At 41.3% G+C, this 17,374-nt stretch overlaps 3 protein-coding genes across 4 annotated transcripts; 1 reads left to right on the plus strand and 2 right to left on the minus strand.

Annotated features, from left to right (window-relative positions):
- On the minus strand, positions 1-3,907 carry mix23 (mitochondrial matrix import factor 23). The gene is made up of 5 exons (XM_026179599.2): positions 3,587-3,907; positions 2,075-2,200; positions 977-1,123; positions 406-465; positions 1-305 (listed from the first exon to the last, which is right to left on the minus strand). Exons 1-5 carry the CDS (start codon positions 3,635-3,637, stop codon positions 255-257), a joined length of 435 nt encoding a protein of 144 aa, XP_026035384.1. The 5' UTR covers positions 3,638-3,907; the 3' UTR covers positions 1-254.
- Positions 3,908-3,961: 54 nt separating this feature from the next.
- On the plus strand, positions 3,962-7,411 carry fam162a (family with sequence similarity 162 member A). The gene is made up of 5 exons (XM_026179598.2): positions 3,962-4,218; positions 5,117-5,215; positions 5,590-5,701; positions 6,218-6,326; positions 6,750-7,411. The coding sequence occupies exons 1-5, from the start codon at positions 4,176-4,178 to the stop codon at positions 6,864-6,866; spliced, it is 480 nt and encodes a 159-aa protein (XP_026035383.1). The 5' UTR covers positions 3,962-4,175; the 3' UTR covers positions 6,867-7,411.
- A 3,790-nt stretch (positions 7,412-11,201) lies between these two features.
- On the minus strand, positions 11,202-16,535 carry kpna1 (karyopherin alpha 1 (importin alpha 5)). Of its 2 annotated transcripts, none has more exons than XM_026179596.2 (14): positions 16,420-16,535; positions 15,666-15,799; positions 15,404-15,517; positions 14,681-14,780; positions 14,303-14,397; positions 13,989-14,120; positions 13,762-13,850; positions 13,562-13,661; positions 13,233-13,396; positions 12,778-12,856; positions 12,559-12,684; positions 12,316-12,443; positions 11,714-11,889; positions 11,202-11,577 (listed from the first exon to the last, which is right to left on the minus strand). In XM_026179596.2, exons 2-14 carry the CDS (start codon positions 15,789-15,791, stop codon positions 11,390-11,392), a joined length of 1,617 nt encoding a protein of 538 aa, XP_026035381.1. In that variant the 5' UTR covers positions 15,792-15,799; positions 16,420-16,535; the 3' UTR covers positions 11,202-11,389. The 2 variants fall into 2 exon arrangements, with proteins under 2 accessions (XP_026035381.1, XP_080162637.1); XM_080306511.1 differs by lacking the exon at positions 16,420-16,535 and adding an exon at positions 16,091-16,109.
- Positions 16,536-17,374: the final 839 nt, after the last annotated feature.

Here is a 17,374-nt window from a genome sequence, read left to right on the forward strand (position 1 = left end):
AACATTTGACTCAATTTTTAAAAAACTCTTTTTTTGTACAATAATTTTGTCTTGGAAGAAGCACACGGGCGACTGTTTTACAATGATGGTAAATTAATACAGTAATGACGCTGGAATATATTTGTGTGTCGGGGAAGAGGTCAGAGATGTCTGGGTGGTGAACAGCCTGCAGCGAGGACTCAGCAGCAGTTCAGTTTCAGCTCCAGCCTGGATTTAAACCTCGAGTGAAAGAGCTCCTTTCATGAAGCAGGACTTCATTTCACCTTTGGAGGCGTGTAGTGGATTCTGCACCTTTCGTTGAAAACCTGAACCGAGGAAACGTCAGTAAGTAACACACGATAACGACGGCTCATTTATGTGTGACTGTAGGACGAGTCAGTGATGAGAACAGCGAGCAAACTGTACCTTCAGACTTCTGTCATTTACAACTTCTTCAACGTTCAGCTCTGACTGCATCAGCTTTAACTGGGGACAGGAAAAAAAAAACAAAGTACTTCTATTATTATTTTGCTCTAATAAGATAACAGGGTCTGTTTATTCAAATTTTTTTTTTAAAAAGAGAAGGATTATATTTCCTCAGTGGTTACTTGATGCATTTAGCCCTGCAGGTTCAGTCAGCTGCAGCAGGTTTCCTCTATATTTTCAAATTTCAAGCTTTTTTCAAGTTTAAGATATTTGTTTACATTTCATTTATGATCCTCACAGCACAGAAAAACTAAATTAAACGCATCCACAGTGGATTCAGTGGAGATAGCTGCTAAACCTACAACAACAATGAAGCAACAGAAAGCAACATATCCTTATTTGTATTCGTTTTAATGGGCAAAAACTGCAGAAACACAGAATCCTACATCTCCCATAATGCAACTGAACAGCTATAGACAGATTTAAAGAAAAAATGACAAGAAAACTACATTAAGAATGTAAAAAAAAAACCAAAAAAAAAAAACATGGAATTTTTATAGACAGGACTTACTTTGGTTTGCTCCTTCCTGAGCTGTTTGATTAGTGCCATGTTTTCATTGTCTTTTGCTCTTTGCTCACGCAGCTGTCCCACCACCTCTGATGTTTGAGCTATACAAGCCTTGATAGCTTTGTCTCTGCTAAGATGAGCCTCCATCATCTGTGAGAAAACAGAAATACACACGCACACATGAGATTAATATTTCTGCATGCCTTCACAGACTTCATGCCAGCTTTCTTGTCTGTTCAGACTCTTATGGCTCCTGCAGCGAAGACTTTGGAGGACAACAGCTGATTCTCACACAAGACAATTATTCAGATATGGATGACGCTGCGAAACATGGACCAATTCTGAAACAGGGATGCTTCACACACATATACCCGGCAGCACAGCATTTCCAAAGTAAGCAACTATGACTAGTTCAGCATGCGACCAGATGTGGATTATGACATCAAGCTCTCTTCCTGAGTTTTATGGCACTGAACGCTGGTCTGTGTAGACCCTTATTTTGCCATATTGTTTGTGATCTTTTACTTCTTTGAATACAAAAATGTCATTAGTTGACCAAAATTTGGAAACTGTCATAATTAGAGTATGAATTCTTGAGTTTTGTTAAGCCACAGTAACCTTTGGCTTATCACCACATGTGCATCAGAGGGCCACACCTCCCTCAGCGTCATTTTACTTCACTGGAGTTCTTCAGGTGCTTGCTCACAGGGGATCGTCTGATTACTGAGGTTTTCCCTAATATTGTGGTGTCTTTACCTTGAGGTGAACGCTGTTTTTTGAAATGAAACTGAACTTAAATGAAAGACTGAATTTGAATCAGTTCATCCCTGACTCTATGTGAAGATTTAAGGCAAGTTTAAAGAGGCTGCTTGAAATTGTTTCTCAGACACTTGATGTTAGACTGACTTCTTAACAGGTCCCCTCTGCACCTCTCCCTGCCATTGCGTTACATAACCAAACTCCCAGGTGTTATGTTCACTGTTTAAAATATGCCATTTATTTATTCTTTATTGTTGTGGTAACGTTTTTGTTGTTTGTGTGGCAATGACAACAATGGGAATTTGAATTCACAACGTGGTGAGACCTGGTGGTCACACTCACAGATTCATAGAGCTGTTTGCAGGTTTGTGTGGCATCCACTTTGCCTGAGAAGGAGACTGTGGGCACGGTGGTGTTCAGGGCATGGACAATGCGGTCGTCTATAGTGCGCATCACCTTCAGTACCTCCTGAAATAACACACAGAAGTACACAAAAAGAGTCAGCAGTTTTACTTCAACTAAAACTAAATACATTTGTAACACGATATGCTGTCTTTTGTCTCATTAAGATGGAATCAGATTTAAATCTGATACAACTGTACCCCCCACCCAAAAATGGTGGTTCAAAACACGTTGCTTCCTTAAGGAAATAAGTTTATGTATCGTGTTTATAACAGAGGGCAAGATGGCAGGCAAGATTAACAAGGCTCATTTAGCAGCTGATATACTTTTAAGGAGGGATCCAAACATCTTTAGCCTTCTATCATGAGAGAAATACATGTTTAATATAAATTTGAACCTGTTGAACTGAATTTACATATTTGTTCAGCAAAAAGGTAAAGGGTTAATGTAATATTCTGTGCTCACAATGCTCTGTTTCCACCGCTTTCCTTATATGGTCATCTGCTATAGGAACAGCATGGCAAAGTGTAGACAGTGGGGTGGGGGGATTGCATCAGCTCTAGGAACACACTAATAGGCTGCTATTGGTTGTTGTTTATTTTCTTAACTGTGGTTTCGATGCTTTGCTCGCCAAACAAACAAACTGACAGCATGAATGATCATCTCCAAAACCACCAAGAAAAAGAAGCCAAACTTCTAAATCTTCAAATTTAATGTTAGAATAAGAGGCAAGCTTACATGTAACTAAGAACAGGGCTTTCCCCCCTTAATTTCTACAAGCTAACTCTACTTCTACATATGGTTTACTCATAAAAAGTAAAATAGCTTTGGTCTGTACCCTCCGTACTCTGAGAGGACTTCTGAGTGAAAGAATCTGAAATATGTACTTTTTTTTGTCAGCAGTAATGCATGAGGCTCTTTTTTAATCAGATACAGCTGTGTGTATTCTGGCATCCGCACATAAAAAGATAAGCGCTGCCCTTCTGCTGGCTTGCAAAAGCTGACCAATCAGAAGAAAGAGTGCTTTTGCCGCCTGGAGATAGGCGCTAAAATGACTTTCCAAAGCCTCATAAACAGCCTATATGGAATAAATAAATGTACGTGTGTTAGTTATGAATTATGCAAAGCGAGTTCAGTGAGGTTCTAGCATAAAAATATAAATCTACAAAATAAAACAATATACCAAACCATGACATCTATAAGTAGATTATGCCAGTTTAAAGAGTCAGTTATTAAAGGCTGCATGGGTATGTTGATCCACATACTGAAAGCTCTGAGTACTGTGCCTCCTTGAACTCGTGCAGGTCTTTAGTAATCAGGAGGGTCACCAATTCATTGGCTCTCGCACAAAATAAACAGCGCGGCAAATGAATTGCGGGGGAGGCGGTGATTCGACTGGCCGTCGGTGCGTGATCGGCCTGCACGGATCAATTAATCAGTCGTTAACGTTACCTGAAACATTGAATAGTCCTCACAGTTTAAACTTCCACCGGGCGCCGCCATAGTGGACTGCACGGGTCCTTCACCAGGATCACTGGTGGTGGAGGTGGCTGTCCAAGAAAGTGCCTGCACGGAAAGGCTTTAATAATGCCTAAATGCTATTTATTTGTTTTTGCCGCATTCACAAATTAACATCTGCCGCACGTATTAACGCAAAGTGAATATATTAAAATAGATAAAAGTGCAACTATAGTGAATAGCGCCATTTATACTAATACATTTTCCACTTGTTCTTCTCAACTTTAGCTTAACTCCCAGCAGCCCTGCTTGAGACTCCTAATAATTCAACCACAACCTAGCGAAAGCAAAGACCCAACCACAGCCACAGGGCTGTCACTACCCGATCCGTATGGACGCTGTCCAAATGGCATAAATACGGGCCCTAGCTTGTTTCTTTTGATCAGTCACAGGACACAGCGTCCTATCTGACGGTCCTGTTAGCTGTTTGACTTTCAGCAGCTGAGGAGGGACTGACAGATTTCCAGCGCACTTAAATGGCTTTTTAGAAACACTGGACTTTGTGTATTCAATCAGCAAAAGCATGAATTTCATCAGATCCCGCCTTTCCATCGGCAGCCTCCTCGGTTCGTATAGCTAACTTGAATTTCTGTGTTTTCGTTGCGTAATAAGTCGCTTGAATACTCTCTAATCCGATGCTTGTTGATGTTATTTGTTTTTAAATCAGCTGTGAGTGAGTTCTGTACTCGGTTATAAATACATGTTTGATGCTTTTTCGACGTCTTGCATTTATTGAAATGGTGTTTGTGCTTGTGGCAGTAAAGGCAGTTTGTGTAAATTGGTGCGTGGTGTCTCGGTAAATTAACACTTGGCCTAGTTAACTTGTTTTATTATCATTATACGCTATTCAGGCCTGGTTAACCAGGCACTCCTGCTTGGTATGAACAGTGTCTATAATTGAAGATATTCGTAGTCGTGGTTTTTCTTTGTTTGTAAGTAAAATTAAACAGTTGTCAGTTTTAGTCCCTTCAGGTGTGATGATTTCTGTTTTTGTCATGTAGTACTCACTTGTGTCCAATTTAGGGCTTTAGATATAGATACTTTATTGAGCCCACAAGGAAAATTGTTTTTGTATCAGGAGGATAAAGAATAACGGTATATAATAAATACACAACTTAAAGTGCTATTGTGTGTGTGTGTGTGTGTGTGTGTGTGTGTGTGTGTGTATATAAATACAATTGTGTGATTGATTGATAGCTATCACGCGATTGTAAAAATAAATGAATAAAATGAGATTAAGTTGGGGTAAACGGTAATCCTTTGATTTCGCATGAAGAGATTTTCCCCAGCGTAATTTTATTTTGAGCCTTTTAAGGGCTGTTCTAAAATTTGTAATGTTAATGTAAACGTTACTAATTTTCTTGTTTAACGTTTAATTTCTTTTTTTCAGTAGCATCAGCTAGTTCTATCGTCACTGTGACTTCCTGCTTTACTCGATGTGATACTAGTTCTGTATCTAAACAGGTCAGAGGAGACATGTCATTCAGACATGGAGCCACAGAGGGATGTGCAATAAACTGCAGGGGACCAAAGCGGAGTCCCCACCTGCAGCACCAGCACATGGTAGGGTTTGAACAACAGATGAGCTCAAAAGTCATCATAAGACAATGCACAATATTTACTGATAAACCTGAAAAAACTAAATACCAGCTTCTAAATTTGAATTTGAACTTCTAGGTTTTCATATAAATGTGTGGCATGACTTTAATGTGGAAAATGCTACACTCATAGTGATGTAAGAGTATTCTAAAAATGTTGACTTTGTGCATTACAGGGTATTTGTGATGGCTAAGTATGTGACTTTTTTTAAATCCCAAAAGACTAAGAGGGACACAGGAAGTGAGGTCGCAGTCTGCAGGTCATGATGTGAATCTCTGGCTTTTTGTTCAGGAAGCACGCAGGATTCATTATAATGCATGCTTTGTTAATTCACACAGAGCCGCGTCCCGCATTCAGACTCCCAGGCTACAGGCCCTCAGATATGGACAAGAAGATGCTGATCTGGTCAGGGCGCTTCAAGTCAGCAGACCAGATACCAGAGACTGTGTCGTAAGTAGCCTTTTCCTGTTTATACCAGACCTTCCGGCACACCGCAGTCCCACTGCCTCTGTCACATTCAGTTAAGTTACATCACAAGAACAGGGCTAACTAACAGGATGAGCGGCGGCACAGCGTGTAGCTGGTCCTCAGACAGCTGCAGTTCAAACAAGCCTTCTATTGGTGACTGGAGAGGATTATCTTGGCATCGGGGTGGAGATCACATCTGATCTGCTGCTGCGATGTAAAAACCTGCATGGCAAGCTTATAAACAGAAGCCCTCCTATGTCATGTACTCAAAAGCCCCAGTATCCAAAACAAAGCAAAATGTGTGAAGGACCCAAGAGACTATCTGCTGACAGTCACCAATGCTGCTATAACAAAAGGCCCCGTAAATATCATGCTGCTGCGCTGATCTTCAATAACAATAACAAGATTAAATGCTGAAGTCTTATGTTTCAAGCCTTCTTTTGAGCCAAGAAAACATTTCCTAATGAGTGTTCATGTGTACATGTGCTTCTTCTACAGGTTTGAGATGATTGACGCTGCCAGAAACAAAATCAGAGTAAAGGCTGCCTACGTGATGATGGCTGCCACGATAGGAGCCTGTATGATTATGGTGTTTCTGGGCAAAAGGGTAAGAATAATGAATGAGTCTTGCATGAAACTTTTTTTTTTTTCTCTTTTCAACACCAGTAACTGTCAACAAGGACAGACATGTCATCACTGCTATCCAGTAATGTAAAAGAGCAGGTTTAAACCTGCCTGTTCACATAAACTCATCTACGTCATGTTATGAATAAACAGAGCAATGACTTGCAATTAAAAGTTTGGTCACAAAATGTCCCAAAGTTCCCAATGTGACATTTCAACCTATGTTTTTAAAAAAAAAAAAAAAAAAAAAAGATATCGAAGCGGAAAATGTATCACAATTAAGTCCCCTGCAAGAATTTTAATAATTAGTGAGTAATTCAATTCTCACTGCTTTGATTCATGCATTGCCTCTGTATTTTCATTCACATTTAAATAATGCCACATGTATTCTCCTGTTTTTCTGCAGGCTCTTGCCAGGAATGAGACCCTGACGGCACTAAACATCGAGAAGAAAGCCAGATGGAGAGAAGAACACCAGAAACCACGCGAAAGTGCCATTGCCCTGTCTGACAAGGCTCAGTGATGGAAGATGACTCATTCAGACACGCTCATTCTCGAACCCAAGTCAATAGCATCCCACTTTCTGTGTATACCACAACTTCTCCAGTCCCAACCTTTGGAGGTGTAGTGCAACCAAAAAAAAATCAGCAGTAAATTCTGAGTAGTGCTTTTGCAACAAGGAAATTGGCCTTAACAATAGTTTTGCAATAATTGAGTACCTGATGCAAAATGTATCTACTTAGTGAATGTATATAAATAACAGGGTTACAAAGTGGCACTTGATTAATGGCACAAGCCATTATTTTGGTAGTGGCATTTCATCGTCTCAGACCAGTGGAGGGTTTATTGCAGGAATGTGCAATTATGCCTTGTAAAAACATTGTCTTTCCCCTTTTTGTGGAACATTAAGTAGCTGATTGGATGTGACTTGTTCACCTGTGCAGTGGGCTGTCTGTCCTGATACCCCTCTAACTGGGCTTCTTATTTCACGGCCACTATGATGTGCTATCTGTGTTTGTATGTGGTGAGCACCAAAACTAGTTCAATAAAGCAGTGCTTCTATAAAAATGTGCAGTGTAATTTAATGACCCCTGGTTTGGGCACATGTGGGCACCTTCCAAGGCTTTTGGAAGGCTTATTTCAGGAAATATTCACCATTTGTGACCAATACCGCTTTTAATTTTCTTTTTTTCTTTTTTCTTTTTTTTGCAGCTATCTTTACTAAAGTTTTGGAGGGTAATTTGGATACTATGGTATATTTTCCCTGCAATATCGTCACGAACTATACTGCTCAAAACTTAAAGGACCACTTTTTAATCAGCGTATCGCTTGGTGAGAAAGATTTGATTGATCTCTCCTGGCTTACCTCTCATTATATCGGCTGGGTGGTAAAAGGTCTTATCTATCATCATGGGTGAAATGATACAGAGTCCTATAATATAGTTTAGCTGTATGTGCTTTCGCCAATAGTAAATCTTTGATTAACAAAAGTTGGAGCAATGAAATTATTCTACCACCTGCCTTTATCTTTTACTGCTGTGTGTGTGTGCGTGCTGTGGTGGTTCTTACACATGCAGGGTATGTAAACATGGCACACGGCTAGGATGACTAAGCACTGAGTGAGGTTAAGTGTTTTGTTTTTGTTGTTTTGTTTTGGATAATTTTTGACTGTTTCTCTGCTTATTTTCCTGTGTTAGATCATAAATTCAACAGGATTTTGGCCTCTGCTTCTCTCCCATTGGGTTACATATCTACACAGAAGAGAAGTGCGTCAGTGGCCAAGGTGTGGTCATTCTCTCCAATCTCGGTCAAAGATTAGAACTAGATCAACATTAGCTCAGAATAGGTCATTAAGATAGGTCGTGCTTGGCTTTGCTTCTGCTAAATTGCTTTAATAAAATATCCTACATTCAAAAACCCTAAATTGTGGACATTCCCTTTTTAATAATTGTGAGTAATGGTAAAAACCCGAGTTTTAATGTTCATTGTCAGTACTGTTAGCATGAGGTGATACCTGGACCTTAGAGGGGCTGCACAGGTAGTCCAACTCCAGGATGCTGTCAGCGCCTACACTGGTACCGTGGATCCTGGTTTCACCCTGGTGCATAACAACACCTGGATTCATGAGGCGAGAGCATACAGGCAGTTCCTAGTGGATGAACGTTCAACCTTAAGAGTATTTAAAACAGATTTACAACCAAAAACTGTCACTCAGCACAAATTAGGAAATGTCTGTGATGCACCCATCCAGTGTAAAGTCCTTAAACAACTTTGTACTCCACTTGCATCCAAACGTAATCCTTCCTGGCTCTGAAAACACATGGAAGCAGCCAAAATATTAATAAAAGTAAAGCTTTACAAAATAGCTGCTTTCCGAAGCTGCATCCTTTAGGGGTTACCACAGCAGATCATCTGCCTACATCTCACCCCATCGATTAGCATCCTTTTTGGTCCTCCTTCATTACAACCATAAATCTTTCTATGGTCTTCCTCTTTTGCCTGTCAGCTCCATATCCATTCACCATCCCTGCTCTGCACATGTCCAAACCATCTCAGCCTTGCCTCCAAAACCCTTGACCCTTCTGATGTACTAATTTTTAATTTTGTCTATTCTGGTCCTAGCATCCTCAGCTCAACCACCTCCAGCTCAGTCTTCTGTCTATTGTCAGTACTACCATTTTCAAACCATACACAAGAGCAGGGTCTACTATTATCTTGTAGATCTTCTTTTTTACTCTCATCAAACGCTCATCTCCACCCACTCAACCCCGCCTGCACTGTCTTCTGTTTTGAATGGTTGAATCCACCTTCACTACCTTTCCACCCATCGCCCTCTCACAGCCACAGATGCATGGATTCTGTGTGGCTCCTACTGACTTTAACCGTGCAATCAGAGTGATGTCACGGTGGCTTCAGCTATCTTTTAGCAGTTATGATTCTAACATGCTTTGATATAATGACACGGAAAATAATTAGTTGCTACCTTAAACTGAAGGAAGCAAGTTAATAAAAATCTAATGAAAAAAAAAACAAAAAGACTCAGTGACTATAATGAAACCGATTAAACGTTGTAGTTCATGAAACGACTTTTATGCAAATGGCATAACAGGGGACAGATGCACAAACCCAGTACAACAAACAATAATGAACACGTAGAGCTGGTCATCTTTTGCTAAGATTTTGACAAAAATAAGCAATGTAAAGAGGATTTGGTAAACAAACATTCAGTTTTGCTAACTAAGGTGATCACCGGGGTTTTCAAGTTTTAATCTGGATTTTTCTTGAAATTATGTGGAAGGATTTCTGTAGAATAAGGATTATGGCACCATCAGCTACATGGCAGATGCTAAACCCCAAATTTAAAAAAACAAAATAAAACACTTTATTGAAAATAAGACCAACTGTGGGCCTAATAGCTGGCATACTGTATGTTTCTGATTTGGCATGATCAAATTAAAAAAAATACTACCTGAACACGTATTTGAACGTTATGTTTTACACAGCTAACAGCTAAACGGCCAATTTTCAAAATGCTGTCTGATTGGTAGAGGTTGCTTTGTTAGAATAAAAGTTCTTCTAGCTTTGCTGAGGCACCATGATCCTCGAAAGTGTGTGCTAACATTTTCAGTCCACAAACTGCTCGAGTCTCTCTGGTTAAGGGCAAAACAGTGTAAATCCTTGTCATACCAGGAGGGTGGGGGGGACAATGATAAAGACCACCTCTTTGCACCTCGCATTTTTAGGAGGGAAGAGCCGTGTCATTAACCAATTACATAGCTAATGTATAAACGGTGGTCTATTGTCAATGAGCAGGCATCAGTCCTGAACTAAAGTGCTGCAAAAGAAATGAAATTATGGTAATTAAAAAAAAAAAAAAAAAAAAAAAATCCCCACTGGTCTGCTGCTGGACAGAAACCAGGGTTAAATAGTCTTTTTTGTCTTGTCCAAGTCTGTCCAGTTGTCTCAGTGCGTGGGAAGACTCAGGTTCCCATGATTCCATGGGGTTAATTCACGTCACACCAGAAGGCAGCAGGCAGTCTAAACTCTTCGGGATGGAGCCTGTGCAGGTGGAATAGTCCCATTACTGGAAAGAGGAATGCGTGATATGAGATCCAGGTGGGAATGCAAGCAGCCTGATTTGTCACCGAGGAGCTCCAACCTTCAGCAATTTCTAAAATTGTCCATCTGCGATCGGAGAGCAACCTTCACTCTTGAGTCGTGCCTTTCGTAGTGGTCAGATCAGTCTTTATTTTGGAACTAGCCATGTGGCCCAGTGTGGGCATTTCAGTCCAGTGACCACAGTCGAGTGTGCGGTCAACGTCTCATGGTCAGTCCAGTGTTTAGGTTCATTATTCTCAATGTGGATGGGGGGGGGGGGGGGGGGGGGGGGGGGGTTGGCTGTGTGTATATATATATATATATATATATATATATATATATATATATATATATATATATATATATATATATATATATATATATATAGAAAGAAATTGAAATCATGTCCATGTTTGTCTGTCTCGAGACTCATTAATGCTTCAATCAGACAAGCAGTGCAGCCCAAATACTACCACTGACTCAAGAGCTAGCAAAAGCCAATCCTACAGGACCACAAAGAGGTTCTTTTATTGGGGATAAGCTGAGGAAGAATTCCCCCCCCCCAAAAAAAAAAAAAAAAAAAAAGCAATAATGTGGGGATGGAGTTATAGGAAAAGTTTATAGCTGGAAATGTTGGGGCTTAACCACACAGGAGAGGTCCAGGTGCTGAGGGAAAAAATTAATTCAGCAAAAGACAGAATGAGTGAAACCTTGAACTGGCTGACAAGACTGCAGAATTCACCCGTGCTGGATGCATGAACAGAGTGTGCCCCTTTAATGGTATGCTTTTAATAATCATGATGATGATTAAACCTCTCAGACAATGAGAAGGGGAACGGGAGGGGGAGGCCGAGGTATGTCACCCTGGATCATGGCTGTAGGGATAGAGTGAGACGGGAGCAAAGGTGAGGATGAACATGGAGCTCTGGGAAAAGGGAGGAATTAGCATTATAGCTGGAAGCCCTCCATCGGGGCCTCGCACTGCTGGAAGAGGAACTGCTGCTGCTGCAGGTCGACGGCTGGAGCCAAAGATGGATCCTCATCTTCAGTGTTGAAGTAGCGCTCAATCAGGTCAAAGGCTTTCTGGTAGATTTCCTGGTTCTCATGGCTCTGCAGGAACTCCAGTTTGTCCAGACCTGTAAAGATAAAAGGTGGAGAGTAGTGCTAAAATAGAGGAGGCACACTCCAGAAAATAAAAGATTAGCCAGTGACCAGGGTTGCTGACTAGTACCGTTACTTTCCTATTTCCTTCGTCCGGATTTAATTACTTACCATAGGCTTCCTCAATGAGTGCACAGTAGGGGTTGATGCCTCCTCCCCTCTTGGCCTCCAATTCTCCCAGTCGCAGGATGTTCTCCAGGCCATTTAGAGCCACCTGAACTATTTTGGAGTCCATGAGTGTGAGCAAGTCACACAGAGGTTTTATACACCCAAGTTCCACTAAGTGCCTGCAGATGGCAGCACACACACAGAGTAGACATTAATAGTCATCGAAGAAAAATACCTTTTTAAGACGCAACATATTAATCAGTGAACAACACAGTGCACTGAAAGAAATGCAGACATGCAAGGCTACAAGCTGAATGGCAACTTCCCTAATCCCTCTCCAAGTCACTGTCTTGAAAAATGATTCAAATAAACCTGTTTGAAGTCACATTTGCTACATATAATATTTAGATTTTATGCACTTTAAAGTATGAAAACAAAATAATAGTTTCGAGTCTTGAATGATACAACAATGAAAAACAGAAGTAGGTTTGTTTATAATAGAAGAGTCTGTATAATTTAAAATCAGTGGCATCAGTTGACTTCTTCACTCAAGACAAGTGTGACTATTATGGGTACACTGGCTGTATACTGTGCACAGTTTGTACCTGATTTGCTCTGCAGAACCCCCTGAGGTGGCATTGGTAATGGCCCACGCTGCCTCCTTCCTTGTGCGAAACTCTGCTACTTGCAGGATATTGATGAGCGGAGGCAGCAGACCTGCATCTATCACCATCTACAAGAAGTGGGAAACAATTTGTTAGCAGCTCCAATAGTTAGCTTTTCAATCTCAGGGAACAAAAAAAGGAAGCTTTTTTTTCTAGCTTAGTCTGTAAGAATGCGCAGCACACCTGTATTTGTGCTCTGTTCCCTGCGGTGATGTTGGAGATTGTCCAACACGCTTCCTTCTTGATAGACTCCTTGGGACTGCTCAGAAGCTGAAGTAGAGACTGCAGTGCTGAACAGTTCAGAATCACCTAGAAAAATACCAAATGTTCACAGAGTCACAAAGAGCCATTGCCTTCTGCTTAAACTTTTATCACATCTGTCTGTTGTGATGCAGCTACCACCTGTGTCTGTAAATCATCTCCAGTGACTATGTTTCCAACAGCCCGCAGTGCAGGGGAGACCACCTTATAATCCACGTGTCTGGAACAAAAAGCAAAGTCTTAGTGTGAGATGATACAGTTTTTTCATCAAGTTTTAGAAATGTTAACCCTCCAGTTTTAGGATGGTAGCAATAATGTTAAACCACTATTTGTTGTTACTAGGTGACAAATTAAAAGGGAAAAAAAATGCAGTCTTACTAAGGTCAACATGTGCTGTCAGACCCGCTTAAATGCACCTTTGCACCCTTCCTCTACAACATAACCTAATTCTTCCAGATGTTTCAGTCCTGTTAATTTATAGCACCCATGTGTTACTTGTCACTTTATAGGTATTTAACTAGAGTCCCAAGTGTTTCGCATACACTTTGTAGAACGCCTCTGAAAATATCTGTGTGTGTGTTTGTTTTGGCTCTCACATCAGCAGTTCGACGAGCCTGCGACAGACTCCCGAGTCAATAACAGCCTGAATTTTGTCATTTGGGCCATCTGATAGGTAGGAGAGCGCCCAGCATGCGTCAGCTAGGATGTCCGTATCGTTTACAAACAGCAGCCAAGACAGCACGCTGAGACACGGAGACACCTGCAAGAAACAAAGGGACACATTCAGCAGGTGTAACTGTTATCCAGTTTAGCATATTAGTATCTTCATATAGCCTGTGACCTTGAAATCTGAGATACGATGTGCCTTTAAGCAGTCTAAGAGGTGTGCAGTTACCATAGTGATGTGTTTATCTTGGCAAATTACCTTAGTGAAATCTGGAGGTGGGTTCTTTCCTCTGCACAGGTTTGAGAGCGCCCACACTGCGTTCCTCATCATTGTTAGACGATTCTGTTTGGCCAATAACCTGCAAGAGGAAAATTTGACGATCGCAATCAAAGTTGCTCTTTGTTTCCCCGTAGAGGAAACTTCAAAAGCAGAGAATGTAAGACTGAAGGGATACTTACTGCACCAGTGAGGGCAGTATGTTGCAGTCTATGACAAAGTCTCTGCATTCTGTGCTGTCTCCTGCTATGTTTCCCAAGGCCCACACCGCCTGAGGGGTGAAGGAATTATTCAAGTCAAACAATAAAAACAACATGAAAAACTACAATTTTAATCAGTTTAAATTTGACCTCAACAAGCTGCCAGAGGTCAGTAGACACCAGGAAAGGTAAAAATGAAGCCTCCTCACCTGTTCCTGTACGTCCTCAAAATCCGAGCTGAGCATCTCTATGAATATAGGCACAGCTCCTGCCTGGATGACCACCCGTGTCTGGTGAGACGTACCTGAAGCAATGTTGGTCAATACCCACGCAGCCTCAAACTACAATCATATTCAAAATATATGAAGAAAGTTAGTGCACTGAACTCACAACACATGCAACTTTTTAGATACGATGGTGAAACAGGAAGAGAGCACATTACAAACAAACATGAGGGGGGGAAAAAAACAAAAATCTACAAGCTTCAAATATAATCTAAAATTAGTTTTCTAGGAAAACGTACCTGCAATGTGCAGTTTTCTCTTCTTTTCAGGAACTCAACAAAGCGCTCCACCACCCCTTGAGTGGCAATGACTTCATCAATAGGTGGGTTGGGTTCTGCGTGTGAGGGAGGGTGAGGTGACGTAGAAACAATTAATACAGGCACACTTAACAGCATTACACCCCATGTAACATTCACTCCAGCCACACTGATATTGTGTAGTTATGAATTTTAGGCAGTAGTTAACTGTGAGACAGAGTGGCAGATTATGCAGCTCAAAACAATGCTTTTGTCCTTGCACTGGGCCTCAACCAGTCATTATCCTTCCCTTGTAAGACATACTGAAACAAATGCAAAGACAGGAGTGGCTGTAATGGGCAAAGTTAGAGTCCTGCTTACCTTTAGAAAGTAGTTTCCTAAAGCGCTGAGTACCTATTAGCTGCTGCTCAGGAGAGCTGGAGAAAATCATTTGAATCATGTCTTCAGAGATCACCCCACCCTGTGTGCACAACAATGGGGATTTTTTAAAAACACATGAATTGCTGTCACAGCCGACTTGATATGTGCAGTGAGTGATGACATCTCATACGCCTGGATATCAGGAATCTTTTTGGTACAATGAATTTTGTCAGTTGACAAGAGGGAAGCGTATCTACACTTTTGAATGTTTCACTTTTATTTTTGCCACTTGGAGCAGGGAGTCTGCTCAGTGGTGCTGAGAAAGCTGTAACTCACTCCTCTTAAACATGCTTAGAGACAGTGCTCTTACTGATTAGAACTAAATGCCTCACATAGGAATTTATGCAAATTACAGTTTGTGTGATAAAATGTAACTTTGCACACATCATTGTGGTCTGGTGAGGCGACAAACACACTGCACGGTGTGTGAAAGATTCAACATGCTATTTGTGTGGCTCACTACGTGTCAATGTCACTGCATGCATCAAAACTTGTGCTGTTTAGAACATGATACAGAAAAGCTCCTCTACAGCCTCCAGCCTGAGTTTTACAGAAGAATGACCCAAATATTAATTTAAACATAAAGCCAAGATTTTTAGATGCCATCTGATTACCAGAAATGAGTGTATGTGTGACAGAGCAGACATATGAATGCCTTCTCACCATGAGTGGGTCCATGTTGTTGGCCTGGGACTCCAGATAGCCGCTATCAGCCATCCCATCCTCATCCAGGATGCCATCATCCTCCACAGTGGCAACATTTCTTCTCTTAAAAAGCTGCAACAGAAGGACAAATATGCATTTCCCTTCCAAAACTAAATTGCTACAAACAAAGCATGGCCTCAAGTTTACTCCAAACACTGTCAGCATGTAATTTCAGGATCATTACGACGGTTTTAGTTGTACAGTATAACACATTGCTTACTTGCTCATCCTTCTTCTGTTTACGGAGCTGCAGGCCTTCCTCTTCCCTCCTCCTTCTCATCTCATCTGTGTTGAGAGACTTATTCTTGTAGCTTTTGAGGCGTGCATTGTCCTTACCCTGACTCATTGTGCAGCCTGAGAAGAGTAGGAAGTCTATTATTTGGATATGCTTTGGAGCAAATCTTTCAAAGTTCCCAACTGAGAAATAAACCCTCTGTTTTTTTCTTTTTTATTAAAACACCTCCAACTGTACTGCAAAGACTAGCAAGACAGACACCAACTAACGTAGCCAACGCTGGCATAGCTACCGGTGTGTATCATTCCTCTCAAAAAAGAATGTTCAACAAACAGGGTCATGTAAGGATAGCAGCTAGCCTATTAGCTTCCCGTGGCTTGATGCTGCGTGGAAAGAAAGCATCATTTTACCATCTACTGATCGGGGTCCAGTATTTCCGTTGTCAACTCACAACTCGGACAAGCACAAGGAAAACCTAAAAGCACAAGTCCCCCGGGAGGGTACACTTGATCAGCTGGCTAATGTCAACGCCGCTCTTAGCCTCCTCTACTATCGAAAGCTAGCTGGCAGCCAGCGGCTAACTGCTGTAGCTAACGTTAGCTTAGTACCAAAATCCAACATTAACGTTAGCGCAAACGACAGACCACCGTCTCAGACAGTAAGAATTCATTTAACTTTTCATTATGAATCGCTGCCACACGTACACAGCTAAAAATGTAAACGTTTTTCGTTATCTAACCTGTCAGATTGGGCTCCGTAATCCCCTTATTCGCTAGGCCACCGTTTGAACAGCCGTCGCCGGTATGCTAGTGCGCACGCGTCCAACTAAACGCAAATGACCCACAACTCCCCCGCACGTATCTAAGCTCCGCCCCCTCCTACGCCTCTTTTTCCCCCTTCTTTTTGCTTTGTAAATAAACAGAAATGTGACTTTTGCTTCATAAACAGTTTGACAAACAAGCGGTGCCTGCAGGGTTTATATTCATGGTATAACCGGCATACACACAGCCTCACTTCGTGTGTGATTGTGCAGGAAATACAACTGTGCGCTCAGCTTCGAAAAAGGACCGCATCTATCCATTTATCCTCATACCTCACCTCTATGTATGCGCTCTCTATAAGCGCAGGTGCGGCTCTTGGATGTGACACATCTCTAATGTAGTCTAGACGCTCCGGCGCCAGGGGTCATCGGGGGGACACACACACAAACAACAAGTAACACAACATGGACCATCATCATCCTCAGACACACACGCACACACATACACGGCCCATTGTCAGACACAAGCACATTAGAAGTACGAATAATAATAAAACTGTAAACAAGTGACAAAATAAGAAAAGACAAAGAAAAAAAAAACGCAAACACATGCAAAACTAAGGGAAAGAATGGAGATTTGAACTTAACAGATTAAATCACATAATTCACTTTGAATTTAGTCTATCTATCTATCTATCTATCTATCTATCTATCTATCTATCTATCTATCTATCTATCTATCTATCTATCTATCTATCTATCTATTAAATACTGTGTGTGTGTGTGTGTGTGTGTGTGTGTGTGTGTGTGTGTGTGTGTGTGTGTGTGTGTGTGTGTGTGAGAGAGAGAGAGAGAGAGAGACAGAGATCGAGAGGGGATGAGAGGATAAAGGCCAACGCACTACGATAGAAAAAAAATGCATGAACTCTGCGTG

Source organism: Astatotilapia calliptera, chromosome 9 (genome assembly GCF_964374335.1).
Source record: "Astatotilapia calliptera chromosome 9, fAstCal68.1, whole genome shotgun sequence".
Taxonomy (NCBI): domain Eukaryota; kingdom Metazoa; phylum Chordata; class Actinopteri; order Cichliformes; family Cichlidae; genus Astatotilapia; species Astatotilapia calliptera.

What these genes read in the sequence shown, in the direction of transcription:
- mix23 (XM_026179599.2), bottom strand. Translation starts at nt 3,637, where the DNA reads ATGGCGGCGCCCGGTGGAAGTTTAAACTGTGAGGACTATTCAATGTTT. An exon ending in GCAAACAGCTCTATGAATCT is followed by an intron (nt 1,124 to 2,074) that starts GTGAGTGTGACC and finishes GTTTTCTCACAG; the next exon opens with ATGATGGAGGCTCATCTTAG. An exon ending in TCAGGAAGGAGCAAACCAAA is followed by an intron (nt 466 to 976) that starts GTAAGTCCTGTC and finishes TCCTGTCCCCAG; the next exon opens with TTAAAGCTGATGCAGTCAGA.
- fam162a (XM_026179598.2), top strand. Translation starts at nt 4,176, where the DNA reads ATGAATTTCATCAGATCCCGCCTTTCCATCGGCAGCCTCCTCG. An exon ending in TTCCATCGGCAGCCTCCTCG is followed by an intron (nt 4,219 to 5,116) that starts GTTCGTATAGCT and finishes GTATCTAAACAG; the next exon opens with GTCAGAGGAGACATGTCATT. An exon ending in TGGTGTTTCTGGGCAAAAGG is followed by an intron (nt 6,327 to 6,749) that starts GTAAGAATAATG and finishes GTTTTTCTGCAG; the next exon opens with GCTCTTGCCAGGAATGAGAC.
- kpna1 (XM_026179596.2), bottom strand. Translation starts at nt 15,791, where the DNA reads ATGAGTCAGGGTAAGGACAATGCACGCCTCAAAAGCTACAAGAATAAG. An exon ending in AACAGAAGAAGGATGAGCAA is followed by an intron (nt 15,518 to 15,665) that starts GTAAGCAATGTG and finishes CTTCTGTTGCAG; the next exon opens with CTTTTTAAGAGAAGAAATGT. An exon ending in TAGGAAACTACTTTCTAAAG is followed by an intron (nt 14,398 to 14,680) that starts GTAAGCAGGACT and finishes CCTCACACGCAG; the next exon opens with AACCCAACCCACCTATTGAT.